Genomic DNA, 17892 nt, shown 5'->3' with positions numbered 1-17892 from the left:
TGGAATGTTGGCCTTTATAGTAAGGGGAATGAGGTATAAAAGTAGGAAAATAAAAGTAAAATACTGCAGATGCTGGAAATACTCAGCAGGTCTGGCAGTATCTGTGGAGAGAGAAGCAGAGCCAACAGATTTGAATAGTATTCTTCAAAATGAAGGAAGGTAGAAATGTGATGGATTTCATGGTGTTAAAACTTGTGTGTGTGTGTGTGTGTGTGTGTGTGGGGGGGGGGGGGGGGGTGGGGGGGGGGGGGGCGGCGACGATAAAAGGGGAGGTCTGGGTAAGGGTAGAGGATGGGAGAGATTAAATGACAAAGATGTCATGCAACAAAAGGCAAAGTGATGGTTGCAGTAAATAAACAAAGCATTTGTCCAGAGTTGGTGTGATTATTAAAATAAGAAGTCTTGCTACAACTGTGCAAAGCATTGGTATGCAGGGCATTGGTAAGACCACAACTGGAGAACAGCATTTAGTTTTGGCATCTTCGTTTAAGGAGGGATATAGTTAGATTGAAGGCAGTTCAAGGAAGGCTCACTAGGTTGATTTCTGGGATGAAGTGGTTGTTGTGTGAGGGGAGGTTAGACATATACTTGTTGGAGTTTGGAAGAATGGGAATTGACACCAGTGAAACCTATAAGATTCTGAGGAAGCCTGAAATTATACATACAAGGGAGAGGATGTTTTTCCTTGTGGGAGAACCTAGAACTAGGGAGCGCAATTTCAGAATAAAGGGTTTCCCCATTTAAGATAGAGGTGAAGGTGAATCTCTTTTCTCAGAGTTGTCAATCTTTGGAATCCTCTTCCCCAGAGAGCAGTGGAGGCTACGTTATTGAATATATTCAAAGTTGAGTTAGAAATAGATTTGATCTACAAGTGTTTGGGGGAAGTAGGAAAGTGGAGTTGAAGTTGATCTTACGGACTGGCGGAACAGGCTCAAGGGCCAAATGGTCCACTTCCAGTCCCTACTGCTTATGTTCTTATTTGGGCATTTTCACATGACTAGTCAACTGCTCTCATGGCTGGCTTTCCATTCTTCACCTTTAGCTCATCCTGTGTTTTTATGCAGCAAAAGTTTATTTAATCTATCACTCTTATGCTCTTTGACCTACATTGCCTCCTGGTCCTTCAATGCCTCCAATTAAGTTTATTATTCAAGTGTTTGATTCTCCCCATGATCTCACCCCATCTCTGTAAATTCCTCCAGCCTTAAATATTGCCAGAACGGTATCCCTCCACTCTTTTCTTGTACATTTTCATTCCCTTTATTGTACCACGGTTTCCTAGACCCATGGCCTGGTCTCTTAAGTCCATCTTCTCCCACTCCTTCCATTAAGACATTCCTTAAAGACCTGTGCAGTTATGTATGTTCACTGTATGATGATTTTGGCAAATTAAAACTTGGGAACTTTTGATTCATTCTTTAAAATATAAAAAGGCATATTGTATCTTCAAGAACGGAAGTCTTTTCACTTTGCAACTGTAGTGACAATGCTAAAGAACAGAAGAGCCCATAACTAGATCTATGTTCTTCTAATTTATACCAAAGGAAGAAAAATAAAGTAATAATGAGGGTAGAGAACAGGTATGACACTCACTTTGCAGAGGCAATCAAATTTGCACTTTGTGAACTGTTTTCAAAGTCTGTTTGTACAAGCAAGATTTTGTTTCCATGGTTGGAATCAACACAGTGCCTAGAGGCAAATAAAATAATTAAGGACATTTAACTAGGTCAACATTTTGCATTCTTTTAACATTGAGGAAGCAAGGATTAAGGAGGGATCCCCTTGGAAAAAATATTGACCAAAACATCAGTTATCTGATGAGCCACACTTTATTTGTACTAGGACCTGTATTATCTACCAGGGGAAAAGACAGGAAACTTTGATTACAGCTCATCCATGTAAAAGCATATAATAATTGCAGAGCTCCCATAGCATGCAGTCATTTTCAAGTACATTTATCTATTACCAACTATTTTTAGGACACATTTAGCTACGCTAAATTGGCCCTTAATTTGGAAAAATAAATAATTGGGTACTTTAAATATTTTTTTTAAATAGTAACGTTTGGACTGTAGAATAGGGATATAGTTGTGAATTATTGATCCAAAGGAATACAAGTAGATGTTACAAAAACAGTGGCATAGACAATTTATTGTCATGTTTGAATTTTGATTACAAAATTAGATTTGCTATGACTAAAATAATATAACGGGTCTGAGCGGATGAATGGTCTGTTCCTATTTGTCTGTGGAGCATTTTTACATTTTCAAGACCCTCCCGTAACAAGAAAGGTAGCAATTTAAATTATTGCAATTAAAAAAAATACCTGGACTAAATTTAAAAGTTCAATGTTTTCACACACTTTGTGTAGAATACAACTTATGCTTTGTGACACTGGCAAAAAACAAAATGACCATTTGCTGTTGTCGCTCACTGAAGATAATTGTTAATTGGCAGATAACAGTTTAATATGCGAGTACTGGTTGATAACAAACCTTATTTTCTTCAGAAATGAATGTTCTGTGTCAAACTGCTGCAGTGAGAAACAGAAGACCGTCTGAATACTCTCACTTATTTCACTTTGCAAAAATTCAATGTCAGAAGCTGTTAGAAGCCGTGAATAAGTTGTAAGCTGAAACAAAAAATACAGTTCTTCAATTACGGATGAGAATGCGGTGGGTATCACAATCCTCCTGTGTCCCAATAAAACCTACAATTACAAAATAGAGTTTTGTGCTTTTAACACCAGCCATGGTCTTACCAAGCAAGACCAAAATTGCCAACTAAATACCAAATTGCCAATACAACTATAGTTAAAAAATAGATAAACAGAAACCTGAAGTATTATATAAAGAAATTTAATTTAAAGGTCACTTGCAAACAATACATTAAAAGATTCAAATGTTTAAGCCTGCCTTAGGAAGTCAATCAAGTGATAAGGAGGATTCTCTATATTGAATCTGCATTATAGTTAGACTAAGACACTGTAATCCAATAACTGACATATTTCTATGCTACTGCAATAACATAGAAAAATATGTCTATCATTACATCATTATGTTTATCATTATCGCTTACCTCAGTGAAAACTGCCCAATGTTGAATTTTGGATTTGGTGTGAGAATGGATGAAATCCGCAAGGGAATCGTGATGCTGGTCTGCAAAGTACTTCTGCATTACCATGTCAGCTTGATATGAAGGAAATTCAGAACTGGATAAACGAACCACAGAATCTGGGGTGGCACAGTTCAACAACACACATTGTGCTTCTTTGAGAATTTCCTCCCAAGAACCTTCAGTCTGCTTCAGCCTTTGAGTCATTTGTGAAACAACAGATGCACAGGTGTCAGAGTGATAGCCAACAAACACATCCGATGGACTGTATTCCTGCTGCCTTCCATGGATCAAAGCATTTCTGGGTCTGACTGCTGTGAAAGTTTGCACCCATTGCTTCAGCTGTTTTACAATATCCCTTTGATCTCTATCAAGAACCGTGTTAATATCAAGGTAATGCTTTTCAAGCCTATTGATAAGTGGAATTGGAAACTCTTTGTAGACCACCGCCTTCTCTTCTATAACGATCAGTCTAAAATCTGGATGGACTCTGCATTTGACTCTATGGGTTCCCAAGCCCAAATCTACATACTTCTGTCCTCCAAGGTACACATAATATTGATTCAACGCATCATAAAGGCTTTCGTAAAGATTCTGTAGATTTAACAGAACCACTGTTTGCCCAGTTTCCATGCAAATCTTTACACGGTTGATGTTTCTGCAAATCTGAGTATATTCTTGATCTTTGGGAAAACTGGACCCAAAGATTATCTCGGGCTGCTGTCTTCTGGAGAAAAACATCTGCTGAAGAATTTGAAGGGCTGCGTAGTTTTTGGTTAGAATGAGCAAGTACCGACATTCGCTGTCACGAGAATCAGCATATATGTTGTGACTGATCAGTTCCAATGTGTCGATGCTATCACGGGAGGCATTCTTGAGTACAGGCTTGAAAACGTCCATAACATTAACATCATCACTTCCACTAAAATTACGCAACACAATTTGCACCAACTGCTCTGGGGTTGGTTCTGACTTGGTGGCTTTTGAAAGTGAAAAGACCATTTTTATTAAGCTGTAATAGTCACGTAGCCCAAAAAACTCTTTACTTTGTTTTTTGCAAATAGTTAGATAAGCTTCTGCCAGGCTCACAAACAAACCAAGCACCTTTTTCTGTATCACAGGGTCAGAAGAACAGATCCCTTTGGCACTTTCAATCAGTTCTTTTTTGTCAGGATCCCCTCGGGACACAAAAATTCCTCTATTCATTTTAGCAGGATCTAGAGCCCAGTTGGATATTCCAATGAAACCAACTTTTTTGTGTTTAAGGGGGTCATCATCAATACACCCATCTTCCAGAAGTGGATGAAGAGTTTTCAGCGGCATTTTTGGAGAATCTTCAGCGAGGCCAATTTCATCCAAGACAACGACTGAAACATACTCGTCAAGGTTCTTCCCTTCTTGGAAACGCGCACACTGTTTAAATGTATTAATGATTCCCTCGGGGGTAGAATGGGGACTGCACTGAAATGACACTAGATGGATCTGCTTTAGGTCTTTATACAGGTCAGAATGAGCTGCTTGACCCTGCATGGCATCTGCTACAATTGTTTTTGCAAGAGACTTTGAACTGCCAGGTTTTCCAACCAAGAACAGTGGGATTTTCAGTTCAATGCAAATCACCATCATGAAAACATTTTCCTTTAATGCTGAATTTCTTGCAATTGTTTCTCGCAGCGGTACACCACTCAATAAAAGATCTTGAAGGAGCACAAGTTGCTCCAAAAACTTGGCAGGATTACTGTACGGTGGGGGGAGGTGACGGCAGATGGCTCTCCGATATGGTTTCTTCTTTTCCAAACATGCATGATAAGAAACTCCGAGTGCCAACACTAAACACCAGATGACTTCATTGTTCAATGCAGTGTGCACACTCTTATTGGCTTGACCTTGGTTCAATTTGTTCAACAGCATCTGCCGTTGCTCATAAAACCAAACAAACACTTTCATGCACCTCTCAACATCGCGAAGACTGACAAAACTGCACTCATCTTGCTGATGCCTCATGAAATGTTGTGACGCTGACAAAACATCCACTATGCATTTAATATTGGTAGAGGGAACTGAAATGGACTGAATCAGCCTTTGAACGATTTGCTGGATGTACATCTTCTCAGTGGCATCATTAAGTTGCCCAAAATCCCACACCAATGGTATCATACTTGGTGGCAACGCTTGTACACGATAAACAAGTTGCCTCAAAGGAATAGATCCCAGTTTATCTTCTGTATCATCTGCTCGAACACGGTAGCCTAATCCAGCTGACTCTAAACGCTTTATCATTTCATCTGTATGTTTTCGATAGGGATTGCAGGCTGCTATTATTTGCAAACCTGTATTGGGAGTTGAAGGTTCCCCTTCAATCATATAATCACAAAGAACTTCCTTAATGCAGCTAACAGCTTCAGTTGTATTGGCTTCATCAAAAAATAGAATGGTGTCAAAATCAAAATTTGCCTTGTTATACATGGCGAGAGCTTCTGCATCCTTAATTTTTGAATAGATCATGTCCGCAGTTGTTCCACCATGAACCTTCACTAGTTTCATGTTCTCAGTGTTAACACCTGCTTTCCGCAACTCGCACAAGTACTTAATCAACCTGGTCTTGCCACAGCCAGTCTCACCCATGATAATCACAGGAATGCCACACCTAAAACGCATGTGAATCGCAAGAATTTTTAAAATATTATCCGTGGTGAGTTCATAGGTTTCATCAGGGTCCATTGGCCACTGAATGCCCAATACTGTGCAAAGACGCTCAATCTTTTGATCACGTGGAAGCTGGTCAAAATCTGTGTTGAACGGGACTCTTTGTAGGAGTAAACCTCGGTACAGTTCACGAGTCATTATATTTGGTTTAATAATCTTACCATTTGATGGGTTTATAGCATCAATCCCACCATTGCCATTTTCTTGGAGGTGGAACCCAATGAAAGTCATCGATGTATGGTCATCATTGAAAAAAATGTACGGGTGCGGTTCTGACTCCCACTTCTTCCTCACAAGAAACGGTGCAAGATCTTCTTCATTAACACCTTCTAGGTTAATGGCTTCCCTTCCTGGACTCTGGTCTGATATGCTTAGAGATGGTGTTGCAAAATCTCTCGCCATCAAAATCATGAAATTAACAACAAAATTTTTGAATCCTTGCAGAGTATCTTCGATAAAATCAAAGTCACAAAACACAGAGGTTTCACAGTCCTTCAACTGCAGATTAAGAAAACAGGCAAAATTCCGCAACTCAGACCAAGAAGGATCCATCACCCCACAATAGATCAAAAACAGCTGCAGGCACTCTACATGGTTGCCTTCAATAGTTCCCTCCGAGTAACTAAAGGTATCCAGGTTTTCTTGGTTTTTGAATCTTCTGAGATACTGATATGGCCTCTGAAATGCCTCATTCTGAAACTCTTCATCATCCACAAGAGGATCAAGGTCATTGCATGACAGATTCTCAGATATCCTTACTTCCTGTTCAAGAACTTCTTTGGGTGGTCTACAATGTACTTTGGGGAAAACATCCAAAAAGCCGTGCTTTGACAATTGGGCCCCCTGAAATGAAAAGAGAGATAATTGAAATGAAAAGACAGATAATTGAAATGAAAAGACAGATAATTGAATCAGAACATTATTCTGAATTGCTAAGTGTAAGCATTTTACTGTTCTTTCCACACGCTCATTTTTTTCACTTGTTACAGAAAGACATCAAAAACAGTTCAATTATATTTAGTTGCTTAGTGGTACAGAACTGGACTATTGCTGAACCACGAAACATGTCGCTGATGTTTTTCGTCTTGGACTCATCAAGACAGGCACAGCAATGCCAAATTTAAAAGCGAGCAACAATTTATACTGCCTGGCAAAAGGGGTACCATTGTTTGGCAAGTTTATTCCGATTGGTTGACACCTTTCCATGGAGAATGCATCAGGGAACTTTTTCCCCCATTCCAATTCTGTTCCCACACCTAGTGGTGCACTAAGGAAGACTTTTGTCCATTTCCATTGCTTGTAATTCCTGGAACAGATCGCTCGTATGTCACCAGAGGCTTATAGTTTGAGGGGCAGCAAGCGAGGCTGACCAGGAGTCTCTCCCACTCTTACTGCCAACCACGAGAGTGCCTGGAAGGATTTACAGGTTGACAAGCTCAACCTGTTGGACCGTGTTATGAATCCACCTTCCTTGGACATCAACTTCTGGGGTGTGACTTGAAGCTGGTGCTTCTGGATGAGAGGGGGGTGGTACCCACAGTGCCACAAGACCTCCACATTGTCCCCCATGTTTCAAAAAAGTGTGCAATGCCTGGACATGTCCATTTTGCCTGCAGAGAGCAGGTCCCTGCGCATGAATATATGTCGCTGCTGCCAAGGGTAAGGTGAGCCACATTGTCAGCCCGACTGAAACTTAAATTGGCTGCCAGTGTAATCCGCAGCAAGTGCTGTCCAATTACGGAATCACATCTAATGTTAGGCATTATGTTGGGTTTTGCAAGCACAGGCTGGTTGAACCTGGTCAATACTGTTCCTATTGCAAACATCTGATGGGCAACGTTATTTGATACAGCCAAAGTACATGACATCACACCTGTACTGAAATTCACATGCCATTTGAGAGATTCTATGATTTGACTTTTTGTGTTGGCATCACTAGATTTACTAGAATGTTGCCAGGGCCGGAGAACTGTAGCTACGAGGAGAGATTCGGGTTGTTTACCTCAGAGAATGTTGAGGGGTGACATGATTGAGGTATGCAAAATTGCGAGGGGTAGACGTTGAGTAGAAAGGAGGAACCAGTTTCCCTTGGCAGAGTTCAAAAAACATGGGACATAGATTCAAGTCGAGTGGCAGAAGGTTTAGAGGCGACATGAGGAAAAACCTTTTGTACGTAGAGGGTGGTGGGCGCTTGGAATTCGCTGCCTGAGTTGGTGGAGGAGGCAGAGACCCTACACCTTATGTGCTGCAAGTTGCAGGGCAATGGGCCGGGTGCAGGAAGATGGGATTAGAAAGCATCTGGGTATCTTAATAATAATAATAATAGCTTGTCACAAATAGGCTTCAATGAAGTTACTGTGAACGGTAGCATAGTGGTGAGCACAGTTGATTCACAGCTCCAGGGTCCCAGGTTCAATTCCCGGCTTGGATCACTGTCTGTGCAGAGTCTGCACGTTCTCCCCATGTCTGCGTGGGTTTCCTCCGGGTGCTCCGGTTTCCTCCCACAGTCCAAAGATGTGCGTTTTAGGTGGATTGGCCATGCTAAATTGCCCATAGTGCCCAAAAAGGTTAAGTGGGGGTTACTGGGATAGGGATGGGATGTGGGCTTGAGTAGGATGCTCTTTGTAAGGGCCGGTGCAGACCTGAAGGGACGAATGGCCTCCTTCTGCACTGTAAATTCTCTGATTTGATGATAACTCATTTGTTTGTTTGGTGGAATGTCTTTTTGACTTGACAGCAGTAGCCTGTTCGTGGAAAATACCACTTGTGTTAGTGCTGCATGGTAGCTTCACCTGTTGCTCAAAAATGTTGAGATATCTTACCCTTCCCGGGTATTCTGTGGTAGACTGGGTCCTTTTTAGGTCCACGATTGGTGGCCTTTGGCCCATTAGAGAGTATGTGCATTCCACAATGAACAATGGTCTTCAGGGTAGCCATGATCCCACAGGATAACTTTGTTATGGCCTATTCAGCATCAAGCTTGCATGATAAACAAATGGCTTGGGTCATATTTAGAAACTGTCAACAAGGCCATTCTTATAGCACGTGGAGCTGTAGGAATCCCAATGTATATTTTGGCCTGTGACAGTAGGCAGTAGAATCATAGAATTTACAGTGCAGAAGGAAGCCATTCGGCCGAATGCGTCTGCACCGGCCCTTGGAAAGAGCACCCTACTAAAGACCAACCTCCACCCTATCCCCGTAACTCAACCTAACCTTTTGGACACTTATGGGCAATTTAGCATGGCCAATTCACCAAATCTGCACATCTTTGGACCATGGGAGGAAACCCACACAGTCATGGGGAGAAAGTGCAAACTCCACACAGACAGTCACCCAAGTAGGCAGAGGTGGAGAATCCATTGGTGCTATTTTCCACTAAAATGATGCTGCCATTAACCCAAAAAGATGTTTCGCCTAATACACAAGTAAGTAACGTGGTATATGAATTTCAATGCCGGTTCAAAGATCACACATCTCGATGACTAGCAGTAATCAGCACATGCCTTTGGCAGTTCACAACAGAGTACTGACCATACTTATCCAACCCATGCTTGCAAAATTACGTATGTAATATCAAACATGGAGGCAAAGTTAATCAATTTGACCAAAGTGGAAATAGACGATCATGGTGGTGGAACAAAGGTTCACCTTGGAATAGAGAGTGACACCAAAATTCCTAACAGTTTGGTTCAGCCTTAGGACAGTGGCCTGGGTGATGGACAGTCAGTGACTAGAAACAGAGTGTGCAGCAGGGGCCACCCATTTGGACTTCCCAATAACTCTCGTACTTACTTGTCTTGCATGTTTCCTCGAAAGGAATCCAGATTCCTCCAACATTTCTACAATGTACATATGACATGGCTTGCACTTCCACATTTTTCCATCGGTACCCATCAAGTACCGCAAGATGAGTAGTTTGAAAAGAAATTCGCATAATCCTTTCTGTACCTGAAAGAAAAATACTTTGGTTACGAGCTAAATGTACAGTGCAAACAAAATGTTAATATTTAGGATGTGCAAACGCATTTCTAATGGAGTCACGACAATGCATTATAGCCCGCATTTCATACAGGTATATTGAACTTCTGAAGAAAGACGTGTCTTTCAAAGAAATGCAGGCAGAGACAATTGAAAGGGGAGATAGGAAAATGCAGAGGCTGAACTTTAATCTCCTGTAGTTAGGGAAACAATGGAGATTGATTGTCACATCCCAGCAGACACCAAAATCCATCTCCTGCTGATGTATATCTCAGAGTGTGGAAATGGACCGAGTTCAAAGAAAACTGACTCTGAGGGGAGAGACACATTGTTTGTTTCCTTCCATGAATACACAGGGTACTGGGATAAAAAGCCAACTGCAGACCGGATCGGTGTGTACTGCGGTGTCAATGTGTGTCACAGAAACCAGAGGCAGCAGTTACGTCATCCCTGCAGCTTGGGAGGCAAATATTTCTCTCTTTCTCTCTATGAGTGGGCGACAGCTCAGCAAAAGCCACAAGCTCAATGAAATCAGACAGTTCTTCAGCGACCCTGCAAAATCCAGTGTCTCCAAACGAACTGTTATCCTGCCAAATTCAGCTCGACTGGAATCACTCAACTTAACCGCTGCAACTTATCAAGATCTACGCTCAGCCAAAGATGGATTTGTATATTTTTAAAATTTTATCTGGACATTCAACTTCTCATCTCATCAGTGTGTGAATGTGCGTGTTGTGTTATTTATTATTTTCTCATTTTCTTTTGGTAACAAATAAGCTTACTCTTTCTATGACTCAAGAAAGCCCTGTTAAATTGGCTCCATCTAAAATACATTTGGACTGGGAAAAGGTATTTATGGCCTGTGTGCGCGCGCGCGCGTGCATGTGGGTAAGTAAAACAAATTCAAAAACGTGATTGTGGAACCACAAAACACAATTAGCTCTTAATATCCTCAATTGATCTAACTTTCCAGTGAGGAATGCTAAAAGTGGGGACACTATTGAGGCATTCCTGCAATAGGCAATTAATTAACAGGATACTGGGCCAGGGCAGCACGGTAGCGCAGTGGGTTAACCCTGCTGCCTCACGGCGCCGAGGTCCCAGGTTCGATCCCGGCTCTGGGTCACTGTCCGTGTGGAGTTTGCACATTCTCCCCATGTTTTCATGGGTTTCACCACCACATGCCAAAGATGTGCAAGGTAGTGGATTGGCCATGCCAAATTGCCCCTTAATTGGAAAAAAAATGAATTGGGTACACTAAATTTATTTTTAAAAACAGGATATTGGGCTGAAAAAATATTGTGTTTTTTCAGTACAATAGTCCCATTCTGTAGTATTCATTTTCAGCAAATGGAAGTGATCAACATAAGTTATTTAAAACAGTATTTAAATACGAAGCCATTCGGTTCATTTAAATATGTATGGCCTATTTGAAACCACATTCCCCCGGTGCCCAAGAGTCACCTGCCGCATCAGCAAGGCCTCAACCGGGCACCGATTACTACTGGTCTCCACTTCGTGATAGCCATTCCAGGGGTCATGAAGGCCATTGGAGCACCTGGATGGTCAGGGACCTGGCACATTAACACCCTGGCATGCCCCCTTGCAGTGCCAACATGGCACCTATATGCAATGGACTGAACTGTATGCTTCTCCCAGAGATGGGTTGGGAGGCGACGGTAAGTGGGAGGGGGACCTTATAATGGGGCAGGATGGGCGGCATGTTGGTGCAGCGGTTAGCACTGCTGCCTATGGCGCTGAGGACCCAGGTCACTGTCTGTGTGGAGTTTGCACATTCTCCCCGTATCGAAGTGGGTTTCACCCCCACAACCCAAAGATGTGCAGGTTAGGTGGATTGGCCAAGCAATTTAGCATAATTGGGGGGGGGGGGAAATGGGTACTCTAAATTTATTGAAAAAAAATAATGGGGCAGGATGGAGACTCTGCACTCCCAATTCCGCCTGTTAAAGTCCAGGATGCAAAGGGTCAAAGAATCATAGAATCCCTATCGTGAAGGAGGTCAGTCAGTCCATCAGGTCTGTCCTGACCCTTCGGAAGACCACCATACCTAGGCCCAGTAACCCCAGCCAACCTTTGGACAGTTGAGGGCAATTTAACATGGACAGCCACCTAATCTGCGCATCTTTGGACTGTGGGAGGAAACCTGGAGCACCCGGAAGAAACCCATGCAGACATGGGGAGAAAGTGCAAACTCCACAGACAGTCACCCGAGGCCAGAATTGAACCCGGGTCCCTGGCACTGTAAGGCAGCAGTGCTAACTACTGTGCCACCATGCTGTTCATCTAATAAGGCCTTCCTGCCTGGAATCCAACTGAATACTGGCAGCCAGTAAATGCTGGGGAAGGAGGGACCTCCCCATCCCCTCCAGCACCCCCAGGTTCATTTGGGGGACCGCAGGAATCCACCCCCCTTTACCTTGACAATGATTGCCCCCACCCCCGGGCTACCGCACTTGGGACTGGAGAGGAAACCTGCAGGGATGGATACCCACCCCACACTGCACCAGGAAGTTTAGCAGGAAACTCTCCCCGTTGGAGCCGAGAACCTCAACAACAGCCAACGGGCTGCCTGATTGGGACTCCATTCCCAACAGGGTTACCAAAAATGGCCACGGCAGGGCTGCCATGGTTTTCAACGGATGGTCAGGTTCACTGTGGCTTTTAAATTCTACCTTATGGATTGGTATCTACTACATATCCGGATTATGAAACTCAACTTATAGGGCATGTCAAAGCTCTCTCTTAACTAAATTCAGGGTCAATCAGGAACAATAATTCTTTTTAAATGAGCTCATTCAGAAACCATTAAGGCATTACAAATTTTTTTCAAAGCCTTTAAAAAATGATTAAAAATTACAGTTGTAAATCTGAACTTTCTAACTTAGACATGTATCACACGTAGAAATAAAAAGCCTCACGAGTTCATTCTTCAAAAGCAAACTTACAGAAGAAGTGATGTCAAAGTGAAATATCATGGGTTCCTTCTCATTTGATGATTTCATCAATGACAAAACGGTTTGGAGAACTTTATTTTCATCGATTCGTGGCTCTATTAGACGGATGGTTTTCAACAAGTTACCCTTCCTGGTTTGTTCTTTCAACGTTTCATGTAATCTCTTCACATAAAGTGATTTCCCTTTTGAAACAAAGTTTTTTTAAAAATAAACCTCCATTTAACTTAAAATCTTTCCAGCTTTCCTTACAACCCAATCCAGAAACTATTCAGAGACAGTTCAAAATCAGGTCTTTAGAAATAGGACACCCATCTCAGTTTAGGAGTAGGGACGGACATTTTTTCTAAGATTAATACGGCCTTTAAATCAATTACCCAAAATTATTAAATCTTACATTAAAATGTAGGCAACACACTAATTCAACTGAATACAAGTACTGCATAACTTGAAAAGAACTGTTACTTTTATCAACTGGAGCGTTGTTCTGAGCTCTGGTTTTTAATAAATCATATTTCAGGTACTCTACTCAGTTGCCCAACCATTAGTTCCAAAATAAACCTGGATCAATGAGGTTTTTTTTTTAAATTTAGCATACCCAGTTCCTTCTTTTCCAATTAAGGGGCAATTTAGCGTGGCCAATTCACCTACCCTGCTCATCTTTGGGTTGTGGAGGCGAATCCATGCAAAAACAAGGAGAATGTGCAAACTCCACACGGACAGTGACCCAGAGCCGGGATTGAACCTGGGACCTCAGTGCCGTGAGGCAGCAGTGCTAACCACTGTGCCACCGTGCTCGCCCTAACTTGGATCAATGATAAGTAATGATAAATATAAAGGCAGCAATTTACTTTGTTTACCAGATATTTACAAATTTGTTTTGTGTTTGTCCACACCTGTACTCAAATCAATCAGACCAACCATAAATGATTTCCTTCCTTGCTCATTTTTCACAAAATTCCTTATTGGTTGTTCTTTAAAATTTCTGACAGGTTATGTGACTTTAAAATGGAGTCTAAATTTCGGCATCTTGCTCTGGCCCAACTAGCCCGTGCCCCAACCCCATTTTGCTTGTAGATTTTGATTCTCCTTTCCCGCTGCAGTAAATGGGAGATGTGGCTGTGCGCCACATTCTCCGTCCTCGCTGGCAGCGGTAGCAGGGCGGACTCGCAACGGAGAATCCCGCCTGTAGTCTATGTGTACCACATCATTGTCGGTTGATTAGTTAAGACATACAAGTTGCAGTATTGAACAAAAGTATGAACATCAGTACGCAGTAACTAATAGGAATGCACAAAAATAAAACATTTGTACAGTACATAACTCCTCATATATGCAAAATGAAGTAAACTTTTAACTGAATATTTGTAATTATTTGAGGAGAGATCACTGCCCAGATCAAACTTTATTTTTTAAACACAGTATCACAGTAAAAATCCTCCTCTATCTTACTGGCGACTTCAGATCTTCTATTTAGATAGTATGAATCTGCCGCTTTCCCACCATTATTGCCACCCTCCCAGGGAGAGGGTTAACATTGATCTTACAGTTACATTCTAAGTACTGTTGTACCAGACATACACATGAATGAACCAGCAATATATTTGAGACTTCCCAAACTCACAGCCAGCAAAAATAGGAAAGCTACAGCATTTTTAAAAAAAATATTTCGGAACTTACCAACTCCAGCTCTCTTGGAAGATATGATCCTTACAAACATCCTGTCTTTAAACACAGAAGCCGCCGATGAAATGGTCGCAGCAATTCTGTAGTGCATCTTTAGGTAACTCTGGATTTTCTCTAAAGGTTCATTAGGAATTACATGCACCTTGTATCGACTAAATGCAGATGGAATGTAGCAGTGCTCCCTCTCACAATTGCATAATATGACCATTTTATAATCCGGCGGACTCTCCACCTCGAAACTTTTGAACAGTTCTTCGCACCTTACACTGACGTCATAAGTCAGTTCATCTGCAAACAGAAGTGCATATATCTTGGAACCTTGGCAGTCAGTCAGGCAGCGGCGCAGAAACAGCTCTACTTGCTCAAATGTGGTTTCAGCTGTGCAAAGCAGTACTTCATCATAAGCAGGCAATGGCTGATCACTGGAGTACATATATACGCACAAAGCAGATGTAAGCAATTCAGCGGGTTGACAGACAACAAGGTTAGGTTGACCTTCCTGAAAGCCAGGTGGGAGAGCTCTTGCAACAGTTTGCTTTGTGCCCGCAACAATATTAAGAAGTTGACCAAGCGTGTTGACATCCAGACAGTTGGACAGAAAATAACTCATATTCTTCATAAAGTGCTCCCACAGCAAGTCCATCTTTTTCTCCATGTCTCTTTCTGTTGCTATATCTTGGATACCTGCTGCAGTTTCACTATCGTCCCTGCCACCAGCTAACGGCTGGTTTCTTGTCCACCTATTTTCTCCAAAAATCTTCTGCAAAGCTATTCTTACATCTTTGGCAGTACAGTCAGGATTAATGAAGGACAACATCATCAGGACTTGCAGACTAGTGTAATTCTGGTCAAATAACTTGGTGCTGAGATAAACAATCTGCTCCGCTGTGTAGAAGTTTAAATAATAATATTGGGATCTTTGCTGATCCATATATTTCTCCCACTTTTCCAGATAGGTTTCCATCTTTTTGCAGAGAATCGGAAGCTGTTCAGTGACATTTCCAACAGCATGAATCTCGCTGACGTCACCCAAATTAAAATCAATCATCATGCAAACCTTTTTTTTACTTGAGCAATATATTTCTGTTTTCCAATTTCTAAATAACATGTTGCCAGCTGAAGACAGACTGATGAATGATGCTGCAAGCCTTTGGATATTGGCAAACACCTGCAGACCAAAGAATGTATTTATATAATATAATTTTTATTAGTGTCACAAGTAGGCTTACATTAACACTGCAATGAAGTTACTGTGAAAATCCCCGAGTTGCCACATTCCGGCAGCTGTTCGGGTGCACTCAGGGAGAATTCAGAATGTCCAATTCACCTAACAAGCCTGTCTTTCGGGACTTATGGGAGGAAACTGAAGCACCCGGAGGAAACCCACGCAAATAGGGGGAGAACGTGCAGACTCCGCACAGACAGTGACCCAAGCGGCGCTGTGACGCAATAGTGCGAACCACTGTGCTGCCGTTTATGATTTGCAGCTTAAGTTAAGGTGAGAAATGTTGGAGTACGTGCAAAATAACTAATTGTACATTTTTTTTGTATATAATTGACAAGTTTTAATCAATAATGCACCATCTCAATGATGGTTTTCAAATAAGGCAAAAATATCTAATTTTCATGTTTGGCTCCACTAGTCATGGGATGACAGTATTTTTTTTTTCTGAGTTACAACGCCAGCTCCTTGCCTTGTCCAAAAAAACAATTTGAATTCAAATTGACTCCAATTCATGGTCCCCACAAGAGAGACATACCAGATCTGAGCCAAAAGGCAGAGCAGATACTACATTTGATCTTAGCCAAAAGCTCGAGAAGCGATACAGTCTTGATATTTTTAAGTCTTTGATTTCACATCCAACCTAGTAACTGTTGAGAAAGTTATATATATATATATATATATATTATTTTTTAAACTTACTAAAGAAAAAGAAGCATAATTTATCATGGACTTTCATGATTGCCTTAAATACAGAAAAAATAGTTATATATAAATCAATGTATTGTAGAGTCGCTTCCCGATGATTCCCTTATTTCCCATGTTTTATTTTGCTGTTATCATTTTTGATCCATGGATGTTTAATGGACATGTTCCTTTAAGTTGAGCATAGGAAATGAGGAACTCAAAAGTTACAAAATAGTACACTGTGCTAGCTTTCCAACAGCAGAATTCAGACTTTTTGGCACCGCGAGAGCGGAGGGACTCGGTTTGATTGGTTGGCTGGTGACCAATGAATTGGTCAAAAGTCTACATGGCAACCTGCGGTGATTGGGTCCTACCGGAGTGGGGTGGTTTTCAGAGCCAAGAAAAGGATAGTCAGGGCCTGGATGAGGCCGTGAGTCTCTCACCGTCGCTCCAGAAAAGCTGCATAGCTGCTGTATTTCTGAACATATAGAAAACCTGGATGAATCTACAGTGAAAACCATTACAAACTGAAAACAGATACCTCAAACTGAAAGCCTAGACTGAAGGAAGATGTGCTCGAAGATAACCATCTGAAACAAAGACTCTTATCCTTTTCATCATTCATTTTACACTTTTCCCCCCCTCTGTGTTTGTTTGTCTGTCTTGTGTATGTAATGGTTGGGGGGGGGGGGGGAGAGAAAGAGCGGGTTTGGGGGGGGGGGGCGAAAGAGAGAAAGAAAGAGTTAAATAGAGGAGGTTAGGAATTAGATAATAGTTAACCAGTTGTATTTGCTACATATTAAATTATAGTTATTGTTATTAATAAAATTGTGTTTAAATTTACAAACCTGGTGACTGTAGTTATTGGACAGCCAAGGGCCAAAAACATTGGGTGTTTTTTTCTAAGAATTATTTGTTAATTTCAATTGACCGCACACTAGCCCGGGGGTTTGTAACAGTATTACAGTACTAATGCATTGTTATAATCATTGCACTGCCAATGAAATTAAGCTTTCCATAATAATTTAAAAGGGAACCAAGCCATTGCTCTATATTTCACACCTCTTCGCGTATTTTTGTAGGAAATGGCAGTGAGGTGCTTCTACCACTAACCTAGCGAGAATGTATGAAGCCAACAAGGGTTGGTGGATTTGGCATTTGGGTAGCTCTGATTCAAACTGCAACCTGGCTCCTTAAGAACGCACTTCAGCATTCAAAGACTACTGTTTCAACCTCAAGCTTCTTACTCTGCATCAAACTGAAACGATAAATCACTGAACCACACAGATGTGGCAAATCGCTTTGAGAGAACTGATTACCTCTACAAATCTTTCGACTTCTTCTCGTCCATGGTCTCCCTTACCCGACATCAGCATGAGTTTGTTCTGCAACTCTTTCAATTCTTCAAGAGAGTAGCTTCGCACCTCCTCACTGTCATCGTGCACTTCTGACAGATTTAGTGTGATAGCTGATCCAAATGAAAGCTGTGAAATAAGGGATCACCAACTCAGATCAGTTTAGATC

At 41.6% G+C, this 17892-nt stretch overlaps 1 protein-coding gene across 2 annotated transcripts in view; it reads right to left on the bottom strand.

The window, feature by feature from the left end:
- The window catches only part of LOC140395620 (E3 ubiquitin-protein ligase rnf213-alpha-like), a 183743-nt gene that overhangs the window by 83538 nt on the left and 82313 nt on the right, over window positions 1–17892 (bottom strand). For both annotated transcript variants that reach the window (XM_072483605.1, XM_072483606.1), the window contains 7 exons: window positions 17688–17852; window positions 14454–15627; window positions 12768–12958; window positions 9616–9771; window positions 3079–6663; window positions 2496–2632; window positions 1594–1689 (listed from right to left, as the gene is read on the bottom strand). In XM_072483605.1, coding sequence (XP_072339706.1) covers window positions 1594–1689; window positions 2496–2632; window positions 3079–6663; window positions 9616–9771; window positions 12768–12958; window positions 14454–15627; window positions 17688–17852 — 5504 coding nt within the window. The remainder of the gene's footprint in view (window positions 1–1593; window positions 1690–2495; window positions 2633–3078; window positions 6664–9615; window positions 9772–12767; window positions 12959–14453; window positions 15628–17687; window positions 17853–17892) is intronic.

This window comes from Scyliorhinus torazame, chromosome 18, assembly GCF_047496885.1.
Source record: "Scyliorhinus torazame isolate Kashiwa2021f chromosome 18, sScyTor2.1, whole genome shotgun sequence".
Classification (NCBI taxonomy): Eukaryota; Metazoa; Chordata; class Chondrichthyes; order Carcharhiniformes; family Scyliorhinidae; genus Scyliorhinus; species Scyliorhinus torazame.
The sequence above is the reverse complement of the archived record's forward strand: the minus strand, read 5'-3'. Positions and strand labels throughout refer to the sequence as shown.